Source organism: Hermetia illucens, chromosome 6 (assembly GCF_905115235.1).
Source record: "Hermetia illucens chromosome 6, iHerIll2.2.curated.20191125, whole genome shotgun sequence".
In the NCBI taxonomy this organism is placed as follows: Eukaryota; Metazoa; Arthropoda; class Insecta; order Diptera; family Stratiomyidae; genus Hermetia; species Hermetia illucens.
This window is the reverse complement of record NC_051854.1, coordinates 48023947-48042375: the sequence shown is the minus strand read 5'-3', so window position 1 is coordinate 48042375 and position 18429 is coordinate 48023947. Positions and strand designations below refer to the sequence as shown.

The 18429-nt window shown below is 46.2% G+C and overlaps 1 protein-coding gene across 3 annotated transcripts in view; it reads right to left on the bottom strand.

Annotated features, from left to right (window-relative positions):
- Positions 1 to 18429, bottom strand: part of LOC119658930 (atrial natriuretic peptide receptor 1) — a 608286-nt gene that overhangs the window by 341228 nt on the left and 248629 nt on the right. The window contains exon 6 of one of the 3 annotated variants that reach the window (XM_038066763.1): positions 10322 to 10456. The exons of the other annotated variants lie outside the window; for them this stretch is intronic. Coding sequence (XP_037922691.1) covers positions 10428 to 10456 — 29 coding nt within the window. The 3' untranslated portion in view covers positions 10322 to 10427. Of the gene's footprint in view, positions 1 to 10321; positions 10457 to 18429 lie in introns of those variants that run through there. 3 annotated transcript variants of the gene reach the window in all.

Sequence of the window (18429 nt, the reverse complement as noted above, 5' to 3'; positions counted from 1 at the left end):
TGGCGAGCTGGCGAAGACACTCGAAGATTTGAAAAAGCAAATGACAATATTGATAAAAAAAATGGAAAGCTTACAGAGCAGCTAATGGCTGGGGAGGCGGGCCCGCCGTCTCCAAAGGTAGCCAGAAAAAAGGTTAAGCTATCTTCGACTACTTTTGCAGTCATGGAGGAACCGGGCTGCCTTGAGGGCGAACAAGTTCTCGACAGCGAATCTGTCCGTATGGATATGTCCTCCATACGGAGAGCAGTAAAGCAGACGATACGAGAGTCAGCGACAACGGTGGCGATGGAAATGTCCCAGAAGAGGATGCTAACAAGGCAAGTTGCAGTAGTGAAGATGGAAAATTGTGTGAGTTTTTGGTCTATGTTTCCAAAAAATTAAAGAAAAAAAACAAAACTCAAGAAAAAATGTTAATAATGTAAAAAATAATGCAAGTACGAGTGAAAATTTAAAAAATGGTCCGACTGGGGATACAATTAGCACCCGAAATAAAGAAAAGGGGGAAAGGGTGCCCCCATTATTATTTATAAATTAGGTGGTAGAGATTTAGCCACTCTACTTAATAGGAACGCGGGGCTCTCAAATTTTGTTATTAAAAAGACGGGGGCCGAGAGAGCCCAAGTCAAATGTACTAAAATTGCAGATTACAAAAAAGCACGGGAGGTCCTCGAGCGAGTGAAGGCTCCTCACTTCACCTACACTCCAAAGGAAGAGAAGGTGCAAACTCCTTCTGAAAAGCTTGGATGCGGAGGAAGAGCCCGATGAGGTGCTCAAAATGCTCCGGGAGACAGGAACTGAGGTCAAGTTCCTTTCAGTGTCACGCTTTAGTACGAGGAGATCCGTTTTGGAAAAACGAATCCTGCCGCACTTCCTCGTGCAGATAAGCCCGGAGAGCCGGGGAAGCGATCTGATCGGCATCAGGTCGCTTAATTACCAGGCCATTCGTTTTGAGCGCCTGCTAAGGGGCGAAATAGTCCAGTGTCGAAGATGCCAGCGCTATGGTCACTCAGCAGTGAACTGTCAAATGACCTTACGATGTATAAAGTGCGGGAAAGACCATACCGCAGCCGAATGTCGCTGACTGAAGCAGATGGCAAGGAAAAAACTTTCTGTGTCAACTGCGGAAGCAGATGGCATCCGGCTTCGTACCGTGGATGTCCTGCATACCGTAATGTTAAGGTCACAAGACAACAGGCACCGAGATCGGCCCAAAGGACGAAGGTGTCAGCGGCGTTGAACGGTACCGTCCTTTCGGCACCAATCGTCTCGGGGATCCCATTTGCAGAAGTAGTTCGACAAGCGGGAGCTAAGAAGCCCCAACAAGATGCAAGTGGCGGGATGAACACCATCCTCAATAAAATACTAACCATGTGTGAAAACATGCAGCATACGCTACACGTACATAATACAAAAATAAACAGCATAACAGAATATTTACACAAACAGCATGCCCGCTGCTAGGTCTGCAGTCACAGCGGTACCACTGGATGGTCTCCGGGTCATCGCGATTAATGTGAATTCCATCGTAGGAATCCATCGAAGAGCGGAGCTCCTTGATTTCGCTGCCAGACAACAGCCTGACATAGTCTTGATTTCAGAAACCCACCTCAATCCGAGGCATTCGATAACATTCAAGGATTTTGAATTTGTGAGGAACGATAGACGAAATTGTGATGGGGGAGGTGGTACCGGAATACTTGTGGGTCGCCATTATCGTTTCAGGCATATTAATAAGCCTGAATTTGAAACCATTGAGGGTATCGAAGTCTCATGTATTCTTTTTTCACTGCCTAGAGGAGGGAATTTATATATTCTGTCAGTCTATGCAGTGGGAAACAACCGAGCCAAGTTCAAGGAGGAATTCCATTCTCTGTTCACGATACTCGAACTGAATAGGCTGCACAATTATTATATTATAGCTGGCGACTTGAATGCTAAGCATACCTCGTGGCTAAACGCTACAAACAATCCCAGAGGGGTATTCCTCAAATCTTGGATAGAGCAATACCAGATAGAGTATAAATGCGTCCACAGGTTGAACTTTAAAGAAACAAATTGGAAGAAATTCCAAGAGAGGTTTATTCGGGGATATCGAGAGGAATGCCCACCTCTTGATGGGGAAAACGATAGTACAATTGCACCAGGTGACAGAAACTTGAGCAACGAGGAAATACTTCAGTATCTTCTCAAACTGGAGAACTTGACGCTGGAAACAATTGAAGAAGTCGTCCCTAAGATTAAACCTCGCAATAATATGGAAGGATATGAAACTGCAGCCATAAAACGACTATCATCATCCCATATTGGTTGAGTTCAAATCACTTCTAAAGATTGCGCGGGATCTTATCCGTCAACATTACATAAATGAAGTGAGCTTCCAATGGCGGGAGAAGTTAAAGGGTATTTCACCAAGCGATCAAGATTCCATGTTTACTAAGATAAATACGTTATTCCGGAAGAAGTCACGAGTTACTGTGCCGAGAATTAAAGTCGGTGGCAGCGAGATACAACACCTTATTGACTCAGGTATAGACACGAATAGTGTAACTGCTGATGCGCAAGGCAATTACATCGTGATGGATGATCCTCTGAAACTCGAACTTATAGGGGGCACTTTGAATCGGTGCATCAGCCCAGAACGGACTTAGAGCCAACGCGACTTTCAAATATAGCCTGAACGGCACCACAGTTCTCCAGTTTAGCTCTGCGTTGCAGGCTGATCTCATACCGAGTGATAATCTGCTTGATTACTTTGTCTCATGTGTAGAGGTAACTTCCATATTCAGAAGAGTAAACAATAAGAGATCATCCGGTATGGATGGCATTCCCAACGTGGTCCTCAGGCATTTACCAGACATTGCCATTCGTAATTATTGCATTTTGTCCAATAATTTATTGAACAATTCCTTCTTTCCAGGACAATGGAAGAAAGCCCGAGTATTCCCGATTTTAAAGAGAGGGAAGGATTCATCCAGCCCTCATAGCTACCGCCCAATCAGTTTGCTGCCTAACATCAGCAAGGTGTTTGAGGTTTTGGTATTGAAAGCCTTGAACGGACATATCAAGAAGAAGGAATTAATGCCGAACGAGCAATTTGGATTTCGATCTGGACATTCGACAATACATGCAATAACGAAGGTAACGTCTGATATTTGCTGGCGGATTAACAATGGTGAGTGCGTAGGCGCTTGCCTTATAGACATGGAGAAAGCCTTTGATACCGTCTGGTTGGATGGACTGATTTTCAGGCTCCTGAAACCATTGCCAAGCGGCTCAGGACCTGCTCTCCCAGACGATATTCGAAAACAAAATCGACGTTGCTATTATCTGCGAGCAGTACAAAAACCTAGACAGTGGAGTATGGGTCGCGGATAAGAGCGGAAAGGCAGCGATATGGACATGCGGAAATCGGACCGTAGAAGGAACCACCAAGATCCTCGAGAATGGCTTCACTAGAGCAAAAATAGGCGGAATATCTATTTACAGCTGTTATGCGGCTCCAAGCCTTACGATAGAGGAGTTCCATTCTTTGGTGGAGAGGCTAGTAACAGACGCACAAAACCATAGTCCTAAGATAGTGGCTGGAGATTTCAACGCATGGGCTGACGAATGGGGCAGCCGAGAAACGAACGCAAGAGGACGAATATTACTCGAAGCTCTTTCTCGTCTGAATCTTGTAGTGGCTAACACTGGATGCGTGAACACTTTTCGTAAGAGAGAAATGGGGTCCGTGATAGATGTCACTTTTGTTAGCGATGTTTTAGCTAAGGATCTGCAGTGGTATGTCAGTGACGAATATACACATAGCGACCACCAGGCCATCATTTTTGAAATCAGACATGGAAAACGATTGAAACGGTTTCGGACGAAAACTGAAAGGTGGGCAGCTAATAGGTTTGACGAGGAGATTTTCGTAGAGGTTCTGCAGCAAAATACAGCGCTTGAAGGAAGCGCAGAAAATAAAGCTCTGCAGATTGGCGAGAAGTTGCGACGAGCATGTGACGCATCCATGCCAAGGTATGTTGTATCACAGAAGCGAGCTCCGAACTTTTGGTGGAATTCTGAAATCGGAGAATGCCGCAAGGCCTGCCTCAAGGCCAGAAGGCGCAGTCAGCGAAATAGAAACCGATTTGGATACGAGCAATTACATGAAGAATATAAAAACGCTCGGAAGAAACTACATGTGGCCATCATGAAAAGTAAAAGCGAACACTTTAAGCGACTGTGTAATGAAGCTGATACGAACCCCTGGGGTGGCGCCTATAAAACCGTAATATCGAAAGTTAAAGGCAAACGCTCCCCACCGATCTCTTCCCCTACTCTGCTTGATGAGATAGTAACGGATCTTTTCCCGCAGAATGTGAGTATCACTGACCTTCCCACTGTCGAGATAGACACCGCCGAAGTTCCAATGGTAAGCGAAAAGGAGGTCCTCGAAGCTGCGGATAAAATTGTTGGAAACAAAGCACCTGGCTTGGATAGCGTCCCCAATAAAGCTCTGAAGGCAGCAGTAAAAATAGCTCCAAATATGTTTGCCGAGGCGTTCACCACATGCCTTAAAGAAGGAGTATTTCCTACACAATGGAAGAAGCAGAAATTAATTCTAGTCCCCAAGCCAAACAAACCTTTGGGTGAAGCTTCGTCCTACAGGCCGATATGCCTTCTTAATAATACTGGTAAACTATTCGAACGAGTAATCTATAACAGATTAATTCGAATTGCCGAAAAGGATGGCGGTCTCTCCGAAAATCAGTTCGGTTTTCGAAAGGGGAGGTCTACAACCGATGCACTTGTCCTAGTAGCTAACACAGCTAAGACCGCACTTGACGAGGGCAAATGTTGTGCAATGATTACACTTGATGTGAAGAATGCCTTCAATTCCGCTAAATGGAGCAAGATACTTGAGTCCCTAATGAACTTAGGCGTGGCGAAGTACCTGGTGCGTATTGTTCCTAATCGATAGGACTCTGTGCTGCGAGTCAGATGAAGGAATGAAATCATACCAAACGACATGCGGAGTTCCACAAGGGTCTGTCCTAGGGCCACTCTTGTGGATTATTATGTATAACGGGGTACTGACCCTAGACCTTCCTACTGGTGTGGCTTCCATTGGTTTCGCGGACGATATTGGTGTGACGGTTGTTGCACGCCTTCTCGAGGAAGCCGAGCTCTATGCAAATAAAGCAGTCTATGAGATTAAATCCTGGTTAAAGAATGCTGGTCTACAGCTCGCAGAGCATAAGACGGAAGTAGTACTTATTACCAAGCGGAGAAAGTGCACTCCCATGAAGATCAAAGTTGGAACGCAAACAATTTATTCCAAACCTGCACTTAAGTACTTAGGTGTAATGATTGACCAGAAGTTGAATTTCAGATTGCATGTGGAGGGTGCAGCAACCAAGGCATATAACATCGGAGCGCTGGTTGCGAGAATGCTACCAAATATAGGTGGCCCAAGGCCGAGCCGTCGACTCCTTATTTCAAGGGTGGTCAGTTCGATCCTACTGTATGCAGCCCCAGTATGGGCAGATGCACTGGAAAATACAATAAATTAGAAAAAGATTGGAGCTGCGTATCGCATAAGTGTACTCCGAACATGTTGCGCTTACAGAACAATTTCTAATGAAGCAGCTTGCGTGATAGCAGGAATGATCCCGATTGAGATTCTGGCGAAAGAAACACAACGACTTTACGATCGAACGTACCTCACCGGAGAATCTCCTGCCCGTCGGCGACAGTTCGCACGAGGTGAAACTGTCGCGGAATGGCAAGAGAAGTGGGACGAGTCAGAAAAAGGCCGTTGGACTCACAAAATCATATGGGATATCCGGAAATGGATCGAACGACCTCACGGCGAAGTAGGTTTCGACCTAACTCAATTCTTGAGCGGACACGGAGGCTATCGAGCATATCTGCATCGATTTGGGCGTGATGATTCGCCATATTGCCCACAGTGTGCAAACATTCCAGAGGATGCAGAACACGTCTTTTTTCACTGCCCCAGATTCGAAACCCAAAGGGCTACATTAGAAGCTACAACCGGGGAGCACTTTACACCCGAAAATATCATGGAGCTTATGGTGAAAGCCAAGGGGATATGGACCGAAGTTGAAAAAGTTACTATAGCCATCGGAAAGAAGCTTAGGCAGGAGGAAGTCATCCGAAAGAATGAACGCGAGAGGAACGCGAATGTTGACATGAGCGCAGAATAAATTCTGATCCAGCCCCGCGACGTAATACCAAATGGGAGTCCCGCGGGGAGAGTGGAAGGAGAAGGAGGTGGTTTTAGTGGGTAAGAGTCCCACATAACCGTGTGGCAGGAGCCTGCGGTAGCTTTTGAAGCTTTCCACCTTCCATCGGAAAAAAAAAAAAAAAAGGCTCCTGAAGAATGAGTTTCCCAGTCACTTCGTAGCGATGATGTGTAGTATGCTGTATGGCAAGTGCTTTGTCATTACGGACGGAAATCTCACTATTAGCAGAGAATTTCATGTTCTGAATGGATTACAGCAAGGGACAGTGACTGCGCCTACACTTTTTGCGGTATTTGCCGGCGAATTGCTCAATTCTTTCGATTTTAATAAATCTCCTAAGAGGTCATTGGTTGCCTTTGCTGACGATCTGATAGCCTACACGGTGCACAAGAAGGTAACTGAGGTGCAAGTTGAACTTCAGAAGATGTTTAATGATATTAAGTTCTTCACGAACAGTTGGCGGATGAACATCAATGCGCAAAAGTGTGAAACGATTCTGTTTCGAAATTCCTTGGCGTATGCCAGTAGGAACTTGAAAAGGAATTGGAGAGATTTCCACATTGTCGCGAACGAGGATAGTTGTGAGCGCATTCCTCATAAGAAGTGTGTTAGATACCTGGGTGTGCGTCTTGACGAGCGTCTCCAATTTAACGAGCACGTTAAAGTCGCGCTAGAAAGCGCACGCAAGGCATTCATGTCTCTCCGAAGACTCTTTTATGCTCCACATCTTAGCCGGAAGGTTAAGATTATTTGCTATCTTACTTTGGTTAGATCAGTGCTCACCTACGGGTGTGCTATCTGGTTTAATTTAAGTGCTAGTCAAATGGAGAAAATAAGGATCTTTGAAAGGAAATGTCTGTGTGCTTGCACGGGGCTTAATAGGACTGACTATGAGCACTATATAACTAATGAAGTGACATATGCAGCTACTGCTGTGCCAAGAATCGACACAGTTATCGTCAGATTGATTCGGAATCATATAGTACGACCTGCTTCGCATGGTGAGAACCCTTGGGTTTCACAGCCGTTCTACCCAAATGATGGGTATTTCGAGAAAACTCTCACGACAGGCTTCATTCCTCCCGAAGCGTTCGTGTATCTTGACAGGAATGGTCTAATTCTTGATTCTGCCGGTGATCCGGTTATGTATCATATACATAGACGGGCCACGGACAAAAGGATAGAATACCCCCCGAATTTGACAGTGGGGGCTCCGGGATTCGACTGGAGATACTCCAGAACGAGAGCAATTGATATTAAGCGGAATAAAAAAGAGAAATCTTGGTACTGGTGGCTGCGGGATGCCGGTTAGCGGTGGCCGTGCTCAGTTCTGCCATTTGTTTCTTGTTGGGGCTTTGTAAATATGTACATATTGAACGGGTGCTGATTTTGTTTCCAGTTGTAACTTATAAATACATACGTTATTATTCTTTCTTTTTTTTTGTATGGATGTTATTGTAAAAAAAAAGAAAAAATGTATAATATAAAATATATAATTATGATAGTTTTAAGAACAATCATTTAAGTTAAAAGTATCTTTTGAAGCAATCAAATATTTATTAATACTTTTATATTTCTTTATTTGCCACTAAGGCCAAGTGAATTTTGTCGGATTTTGGACTATTTCCCGACAACTTATTGTAAAATTAGATTTTTATTTCTTACTGTTTTTCTTCTCTGCCTGTAAATTGTTATTCGAAAACTTTGAGAGCCCACAGTGGCCATTAGATTTAAGTTATTTTTTGTTATTTTAAAAGATTGTTTTTTATTGTTCATTTTTCCAATCTATATACTATTGTTACCTATTTCTTAAAAATTAAAATGATTTTAAAAACAAAAACAAGAGAAATAAAATTATCCATGCGAACCCTGAATGAAAAAAAAAAAAAAAATAATTACTCTTCAGTTTAAGGATATTTCGTTCTTCTTCCTCTTTCACCTACTCTCACCACATGGAGCTTACATTTTTGAAGAGCATCTCCCTACTTTGCGAGCACAATGCTGACCACATTGCCTCCTAGTGTATCGTTACGGTCTTGAATGAAGTGCTCTAACACACTTCAAGGCCCTGATCCAACATGGATTGTTGCGCCAACGATTATTATTATTATTATCTCCCTACTTTTTAATCGGCAAGTGCCTTGATACGGTGGTGTATACTTATTCCAAGGAATCATCCTCAGAAACCCGAAAAATCTGAAATATAATTTTAAAAATAATGTGCGATGAGCTGAATCAACAAAAGGATTTGACCCATCTTCTTGTTGTTGTTGGCGGAAGAAGTCAAGAAGTTTTTTTCTGTAGAGCTGATCCCAGATATCAGAACTTTAGGGACGACCCTGGACACAATGCGATCCTCAAGGCAGGATACAACGCCATACATCTCTTTTATCTTGACGCGAAAGATGGATGTTTTAACCTGTAAGGGGTTTGATACGGTGGCGTTGCGAAATCCCAATATTATCCTCACAATTGATGAGGTGGACCAGTTTCTCGAGAACAGATTTGTGTTGATTTCTCCCGGTTGGGAAGAGATGAGAGCAATATGACGACCCCAGAAGCAAAAAAATATGCATAAAGAAGTGACACTTCTCGATAGCTCAGGGAGAAATCGTCAAATTTAAAGTGTTTTATCTGTATGGGGAGTCATATTGCCTCCGGATGTCCAAAATTGGCAGATAATCTCGAAAAGTAAAAGTTGCTTCGGCACCATTCTTTGTGTATTTACTGTGCCTCTCATAAGTTCAAGAAAGGAGAACTTTGCAGAAAGCGCAAGTATCTCAAGTGCCCTATTTGTAAGGAACAGCATCTCTCTGTTTTGCGTCCGGTAGATCCTCGTATGGAGAGCCATTCATCCACAGGCAGCGTCAGTCATCATGTAAAGAATTCGTCAGAGTTTTCGAGATTCAATGCAATTCTTCCAACCACAGTCGTCAAGCTTGCGGCAAAAGGTGGTCATAGAGTTCCGGTACGATGTCTCATTGATCAAGGAAGTCAGAGGATGTAGTCCAAAAGCTTCGGTTAAGAAAGAAAAGTACAAGCATCGAGGTTCTGCCGAAAAAGTTTCGACAGTAGTTAGGGTTACTTTTCAGTTGGAGGATAGGTACGAAATAAAAACCAAAGCGTTGGTGGTGGGAATGTATAAAGGAATTTTTACAAAGGAAAAAGTGGGCGGACCCCGTAACGGAGTACGCGTCGCACATCTCTGTTTTGTTGGGCTCAAATATTTTGACGTAGTTAATAGTGTATAGGGTAGAAACTGTAGAGAGTTCTCCACTCTAAAACTCAAGACTGGGGTAGATAGTGTCAGGACCAGCAAAGTGTCCGGTCTTGCAAATTCCCGTCAGTCCACGTACCGTTCGAGGAACTGGAGACTGGGATGTGCCTCTGAGTAAGGAAGAAGTTAATCCCGTTGATGATCAGGCATGTGAGGAGCTGTACAAAAAAAACATTTTTGAACGTTGAAAGGAGGAACGTAATCCCAACCCCCTGGCGAAGAGATAACGTCAAACTAGGCAACTCCTATCATAAGGTAGTATGGCAGTTCCTTGGCCAAGAAAAAAGATAGGCGAAAAAAGTTGGGCTTAAACAAAAGCTGGATGAGTTCACGTGTGAATATTTGACGTGGGACATATGGCGGAAGTGCCAAATGGTTTGCACGGGGATACTTCGGGAGAAATATATTACATCCTGCATCTGAGTGTTTAATCGATTCGTCACCGACGGTGTGATTCCCAGATACCTTCACCGAAATATTTCCTCGTCTCGCTTGTTCCGGGTTACTTTTGATGTTCCGACGGAATTCCTTTTAATGGGTCGCTGAAAGGTTCCCAAAGACTTAGGGGAGGAATAATAACTATGACTTTTGATTTAATTTAATTATAACGATTTTATATTTTTATATTTTACATAGTAATAAGTTCCTTAACTTAATCAATTGCCTCACCAGAACGTACTCTGCGCTTGAGCTGCTGCTGTTCTGCTACCTTCTGCACTTGAACACCTGAAACCGCTTCAACCTTCTGCTCCACGTCGTGGCTTCCCAAGCTGCCTTTACCTAATCGCCGCTTTTGAAGATAACTCAAATAATTTCCCTCAAACTTCGTCTAAAAATGCCTCTGCAACTCTTGAATTTGCAACCATCTTTTGGTTGCCGGGAGCTCCTCGTGCAATCTATTACCCCATGGCGGCGGCAGCAAGCTTCTCTGAATAATAAAATGAGGTAGAGTCAACACCTGCAAGTCGTGGCTATTATCAGATAACGGATGTAAAGGCCGACTATTCAGTATTGCCTCCCACGTGCAAATGACAGTATAGAAATTGTCGTATGTAAGGTTGGATATAGAAGGCATTCGTCTGACGTATCGTTTTAAATTTCCGACCACCGCCCCAAACAACCCACCAAAATGACTAGCCCTTTGAGGATTGTGATGCCACACAATCCGTTTTTCGATCATATCCCCTTCTAGCTCGGATACCAACTTGTGCCAAGCCTCTCTCACCACCTTTGAAGTTCCCACTAAATTCGTTCTATTATCGGAACGAACTGAGTCCGGTCGCGCAATGCTGGTCTCCTCTGTGGGCTTGCTGTACAATTAGGTCGACCAGGTGCGATTTACCTAATATTATGGAGTGTTTCTGTTCGAAGGAAAAGGATGCCTGTTCCAACCTTCCACCCACGCGAAGAATGCCCGTGGGCTTCTCAATAAATGGGTTGAGAAATGACAGCCAATGGTGTTTTTCTACTGCCATCCCTTGCTCAATTCTCTTCATCTGTTTTCCGAAGAGCTGCTTCTGCTGGAGTCTAATTACAGCAATCTTAGCCTCTTCCAACTCTTGAACTGAATAACGGCCTGAATTCCCATTCTTCCAGCGAAGGCATCTTGCCGCGGTACTCATTAGCCGAGGAAGACTGGAAAAACGAAACATGAAATCTGAGGAAGCATCCTCACCTGCCCTAATTTCCCCTACATGAGCCAACGTTTCGGATTCTGTTTGTACGACTGCCGTGAGAGGAAGCTCCCCTTCGAAGAACTGGGGCCCGCTGAACGACAACCTGTGGCTTATGAATCTCTGTGGACAGAGACCTCTAGAGGCACAATCTGCAGGATTGAGCTTGGACTTTACGTGGTAAATATCCCTGGGTGAAAAATACTTATGCACGACCACGATCCTCCACCGCACTAATTTGTTTTCAATGGCTTTTTGGCTCCTAATCCAACAAAGGGCCACCTCCGAGGCAGTATACGCTATGAACCTGATAGGGATCGCTCCTAAGCTGTTGCGCACATCTCTGTATAACTCCACCAGAAGGATCACACTCTCCAATTCAAGCTTTGGAATGGTGAATGACTCGGAACTCATGCTCGCTCGCATTTTCAGAGGAGTCACGCGTCCTCGAGCGGTAATTAGACGAACGGTGTAACCTTTACTGGCCTTCGTTCGACTATATATTACTGCTGAATAGCCATCACTCGATGCATCACTAAACCTTATAAGTTCTATCTCTTCACGGAACTATGCTCAATCCATCGTGCGATTCGAGCTTCATTTAAGAATTTCAGTGAAGTCAAGACCTTTTCTAACTGGCCCTTGACTGGATGTTTAATAGTATCATCCCAGTCGCACCCTTCCTGCCACAACCGCTGAATTTCGATTCTCAATTTCATCACGACTGGCAGTAACCAGCCGATTGAATCATATATGGAAGCGGCTACACTTAATATCCTTCTTTTAGTATATACGGCATTCCTGTGCGGAGTTGCCAAATCTCCCATCAGGCGCGTCCCTTCGTGCGGATAAGGGAATGCTCGGCGAATGTGTCATGGGCATGCACATGCACGCATCCGGAGATGTGCGTGTATGGGCATGCTTATGCGCAGGCCGGGTAGGTGGGAAGTAAACGCCCACCCGTGGATAAAAATTGGCTATGGGAAGGACACCCAGAAATTAAACCAAATATGAAAGAGGAGAAAAGTAGTTTTTTTTACGGTGCAGGGCTTCGGAAACCCAGTGCCGGCGGTTTTTGGGAGTGAGCAAGCGGGCTCCCGGCCGTCGATATCTAACGACCGTAGTGCCTCAGTAGTGGGAAACTTGACTACTGTGGCATCTAATGCTACAAGAGATAATGGTGGAGTGGAAATTAGGTCCACACCGGATCCTTTTAGGAGGAGTTCGAAGCTTGGGAGATCACCACCGAGAACAATGGTTCTTTTTGGTAGTCGAGATTCGTCGCGGGACTCTGAAAGAAACTTAATAGTCCCTTGATCGACATCATTCCTTGTGGCGCAAGGCGCGAAAGCAAACGGGAACATACCGGAATGGCGTTCGTTACACTCGGGGAACGAATAAATGAACTGTGCGAGTTCATCAAGGAGAGGCGGAATATCCACCAAAATATTCGAGCCTTGATAAGAGGCATTAAATTGCCTTATATCAAGGCACTCGAAGAAAAGAATTCCCAAGCGTCAGTTGGCAAGGGAAACGCAGATGACGCCTCCCCATGAGAGATGGTACCAGCGAGCTTCTAGGACCACAGCAAGTCCCGAAGAAGAAAAAAGCCTTTTCACCAAAGGGGCTCCGGGATTGGACGGAATTCCGAACAGGGCTCTGAAGGTGGCGGTCAAGGCCAGACCAAAGTGGTTCGCAAGCACATTCGAATCGTGCATGGTGGCAGGAGTGTTTCCCGCCCGGTGGAAGAGGCAGAAGCTGGTGTTGCTACCGAAGCCCCGAAAACCACCCGGCGTGCCCTCTTCATATCGCTCTATTTGTCTCTTAGACACCATGGGGAAGATGTTGGAGAGGGTGATATACAACAGGCTGCTCCCGTTCATCGAGCTTGCGGGTGGTCTTTCAGAGCGGCAATATGGATTTCGGCGAGCCCGTTCTACGGCTGATGCAGTAGCAAAGGTCGTGGAATTGCCTCGAAATGCAATGGCCATGGGCAAATGCTGTGCTCTGGTGACGCTGGACGTCAAAAATGCTTTTAACTCAGCCATTGGGGCTGGATTAAGGGCGCTTTGACTAAACTGGGTGCTCCTAGTTACTTGGCTCGGCTCATCGAGAGTTACCTTTCGGACAGACTTCTCTGGTATGAGACGGACGACGGGCCGAAGGAGTACATTGTGACAGCAGGTGTGCCTCAAGGTTCTGTATTGGGACCGCTGCTGTGGAACATAATGTACGACAGAGTGCTTGGCCTTCGCGTGCCGGAGGAGACAACGCTGATTGGTTTTGCGGACGACCTGGCGGTAGTCGCAAAGCATCCCGAGGACCTGGAGCCTTACGCAAATGAAGCCATTTGTCAAATGGTTGCCAAATACCTGGGGGTGATGATCGATGCCAAGCTGAGTTTCAAGGGACACTTGGATTATGCGCGAGAGAAGGCAGCAAATGCCAGCTCATCCCTTGCAAGGATGATGCCTAACGTGGGAAGGCCGAAGTATAGTCGCAGGCTACTCATCGCGGGAGTGGTGAGGTCGATCCTGTTATACGCGGCCCCTGTCTGGGCGGGAACGTTGAACCACGCTGTAAACCGGAGGAAGATAAGTTCGGCATACCGGCCAATTGCGCTAACGGTGTGCAGCGCATTTAGGACGGCGTCGACGGAGGCAGTGTGTGTCATCGCAGGAATGATCCCTATAGATCTTCTAGCGAGCGAGGCACACTGGCTCTACGAAAAACGGAAGGCAAATCCAGCCGAGGTGAATGCGGATTTCCGAAAAGCCATCAGGAGAGAGTTGTGTGGCAACAACGATGGAATAACTCCGACAAGGGCCGGTGGACCCATACATTGATCCCGTGTATCGAGAAATGGGTCAACCGACAGCACGGAGGATTGAATTACCACCTGACATAGTTCCTTACGGGACACGGTGGCACGGGTACTTGCATCGCTTCGAGTTGGACGAGTCTCCCAACTGTCCTGAATGCGGTGCTACACCCGAGAACCCGGAGCACCGTATGTTCCATTGTCCCAGATTTCTGCAGCAGAAAAGGAAGTTGAACAGCATCTTAGGGGTGGACATCGAGCCCACGAACCTCGTTGAAGAGATGCTGAAGTCAGAGGAAAACTCGATGGCGGTAAATGAGGCGGTAGCCATGGTGCAGACAAAACTCCTGGAGTTGGATCGAGCTCGCCCACTACACGCCCATTTCGTTAATGGAAATTGACCTTTTGCTAAAGTCTCTGCGATTTTACGCAGAGTGACCTGCGCTTCCTTTATACTATATGCCCCGTACCACAAGTCATCCATGTAGAAGGCGTTCTTGATTATCCAGTGGATTTGGTCATCCGGAGCATTATCATCGGCCACCTGATGGAGCGTTCGCATGGCTTGCCACGGGGCGCAATCCAACCCGTAAGTCACAGTTTTCAGGAAATATTCCTTAGTTAGGTCCTCAGACTTAGCTCTCCAAAGGATCCTGAATCTTAATTGATACTCCGGTCTCAATTGAATCTGCCGATACATTTTAGTGATGTCACTAGAATATACATATTTAAATCGGCGTATTCTAATGAGAATATCGAAGATGTGATTTTGCATCTTTGGACCCGGATGGTTCCGTATTTTTGTTGAAGTAGCCTCTCGTCGGAATACACTCAGATACGGAATGTAGTATGCTTTTCCGCTGGTATCCCCGCGCAGCTCTTCTGGAACCTCTGCCATGTGCCCCAACCTCAAATATTCAGCCATAAATTCGTCTGACTTGCGCTTATGAGAAAATGTTGAACTGCTTTATGGTAAGAACTTTCTAGCTTTATGTTATCCTGCCTCCATGGAATTGGTACCACGTACCGATCGTCTTCCGTTCGGTAATGGCTTTTCACGTAAAGCTCCTCACAACCCTGATCATCTATTAGATTGGAGTCATCTCTACTTAGCGACATATCCCAGAAGGCTCTCAACTTTAGTTCCCACGCCTCCATTGATACATGAATTGACGTGTACTGAGATGTTGACGATTCAGCCGGGCCGGACACTATCCACCCCAGCTTCGTATTTTGGAGAAGAAAACTATCCACAGTTTCCACTCCATTTATGATAAGCTGTGGAAGGATGCTAGATCCCAGTAACACCGGAACATGCGAGGCATACTCGGTTACAGAGTCCGCCAATTTTTTTCCCTGCAGCAAGGATTTCAATCGATGTGGTATTTGAGGGAGGCCTCCTTTAGTCACTCTTCTTACCACCAAAGCCTTCGTACTAATCTCGAACCGTCATCCAAGTGAAGAGTAATGCATACCACCGATGACACGATCGCAGCAAAACACCACGTCCACGAAGTGGAGGAATGTATTTAACGCATCGATCCAGTCCTCAAATGGGGTCAGTCTTTACACTTTCAGGGGGGTCAAGCAGTGCACTGCAGGATAGACTGATACGGAACATAGCTCCCTGAGGCCAGCCTATCTGTCTCTAAGGATGAGCTGTATCTCCTCTGGAACGGTATGTGCCTTTTCAGGGGCTAAGCCTCTCGTCTACCAAGACCGTTAGTGAGTGGTGATAGCCACACCCTGTACGAGGTGACCCTACTATTAACAAAACGCTACGGATCTAGACTGGGGAGTCGAAACACACCTCCCCCAATCCAGGGTGTCATGCGAACCGTGCCCATTCATGCAGCCGGGGTAACTGACTGTATTCGAACGGAGCCTCACTGATACCTGGTCGCCTCAGTGAGTAAGTTAGACCTTACCGTGCTACGGGGGGCTATGGCACGGCGGACCTCTTAACCCCCATACTCATGGGAATCAAATGAGTACAAAACTAGAAAAGAAAACAAAAACCAAAAAAGCGGGGCCCCGTACCGCACCAAAACTGGTTAATCAGTCGGAGGCACGTCTCCGAATTACTGAGAGCCAGGTGACTACACCCAAGAAGGGAGAAGTTGGGACTTCAAGCAGTGAATTCAAGGTGAGCATTGGTATACTGCGTGGACTACAGCCAACGAACACCACTGCTCAGAGCAGGGACCAGCAAAAGCACGTCTGAGATAAATATGACAGACGTCAGGAAGGACCTGCGCTATCTGAAGGAAGGCCTGAAACCAGAAGAGGCCCTTAAGAAAGCTCAGGACAGACCTAAGCCATCTCTACCGGAGCCGAGAAAGCGGGGAGCAGCAGAGATCAGCCCGCATGAAGGGAATGCTCTCAAAAAATCCAGACCTGAACCCAAGGGTGGAGAAACCCCGGGCAAGTCAGGAGTGAAGGCAGGAATCAGGAAGCCGGCATTAGCTATGCTAGTGCGGTCAAGGGCATTCGACTGGCCATACTGCCAAAAAGGTTTCCCGAGCAAATACTCACTCGGGAGGAACAGGAAATCATTGAGGAACTTGTCGTCAAGCTGCCAAAGGCCGCGGCAATAGAAACGGAAGACTTTATGAGACTCCTAATTGCTCAGAATGAAGATCTCCATACTCGACTATGGAGAGTCTTCAGAAGCAAGGTGGAGGGCAAGGGTAGACTCCTCAGGATCGGGGTAGATGACCGATCCCTGGAGGCAATTAAACGTCAGAGTTGTTATATCAACTACCGATTTGGCAACATACCCGTGCATGTGCACAAGGAAAAGCCAAGGAAAGAGACCTCGGAGGAGGCATCGGGTGAAAAACTTACCGAGGTCCCTGAGGAAGTCGCGGAAGCCATAGAGGCGGAAAGAACTGGATCAACCAGAGAAGTAGACCTGCTGCCCATTGAAGAGCAGAAGCTAGACCTAGGACTCCTAGGGCCCCGGGTGGACACCGAGGCGCAGGAAAGCGCCATATCGGAGGAGGAGAGTGACACTCCGACAGTGGAGAAGAGCTCCAAACAATAACGGGGCCAATGACCAGCACTAAGATAGCCCAGATAAACCTCCACCATGCGAGAGCTGCATCTGCAGTGATTGCAAGGGCAAGTTCCAAGGAAAACATTAGAATAGTGCTGGCTCAGGGGTCCTGGGTGTACCGGGGGTAGATTCGCGGTCTGCAAGGAGGAGACATGCAAGTAATTTGGGACTCCTCTTGTGAAAAACCAAGAGCTTGCATAATTCTTAAACGTAATTTAAAATACATATGTCTTTCAGAGTTCTTAACCGGGGACCTTATGGCTATCCAAGTCTCATTGGAAGCCGGGAGGAGCACTCGAGAGGCAGTTGTAGCATCGGGATACTTCCCAGGAGACGAGAGCCGGGCTCCACCGGAACAAGTCGCAAAGCTGACGAAGTATTGCGAGGAGAGGGCGTTACCACTTCTTCTCGGCTGCGATGCCAATGCCCACCACGAAGTTTGGGGAAGCAGCGACACTAATCGTAGAGATGAGTACCTTCTCGAATTTATTCTTAGCAATAAGTTAGAAATATACAACGTAGGGAACACTCCAACATTTGTGACCAGCACCAGACAAGAGGTACTAGATATAACTCTAGGAAATACCCTAATGAACGGGATGGTCAGGAATTGGAGGGTGTCGGATGAACCCTCAATGTCTGATCACAGGGTAATCAGATTCGACATTGAGGGTAACTCCGAAATAAAAAGAATAATAAGGAATCCCAAGAGAACGGATTGGGAATCCTACACAACGCACCTAAGCAACATCATTGCCCACCTTCAAGGGGGCGGTGACATCAGGAGCGAACTGGAATTAGAAACGGTGGTGGAAAACCTCAACACAATCGTTATTGACGCATATGAGGCCAGCTGTCCGGCCAAGACAGTGAAGTCATCAAGGGATGTACCATGGTGGAACAAGAACCTAGCCAGAATGAGAACAGAGGTACGAAAACTCTTTAACCGGGCAAAACAAACCGGGGACTGGCGGAGGTATAAAAATGCACTGACTGCGTATAGCAACGCGATCAGGGAAGCGAAACGGAACAGCTTTAGGGAATTCTGTGAAGGGATTGAACAGATCACAGAAGCAACCAGGCTGTACAAGGCTGTAGCCAAAGTCGGGGGAATATCCTCTGTCTGCTTGAAAAAGGAAGATGGGACATTCACCGAGAATGAGGAGGACAGGGTACACCTGCTTCTCAGAACTCATTTCCCAGGGTCCTACCCCTCGGCGGCAGGCGACAACAATCTGCCTGACACCCGAACAACGAATAAAACGGAAGTAAAGAGAGCTGGAAACTAGCAAAAGAGTGGGAACTTTTAAACCAATGAAATCTCCCGGAGTAGATGGCATTTTCCTAAC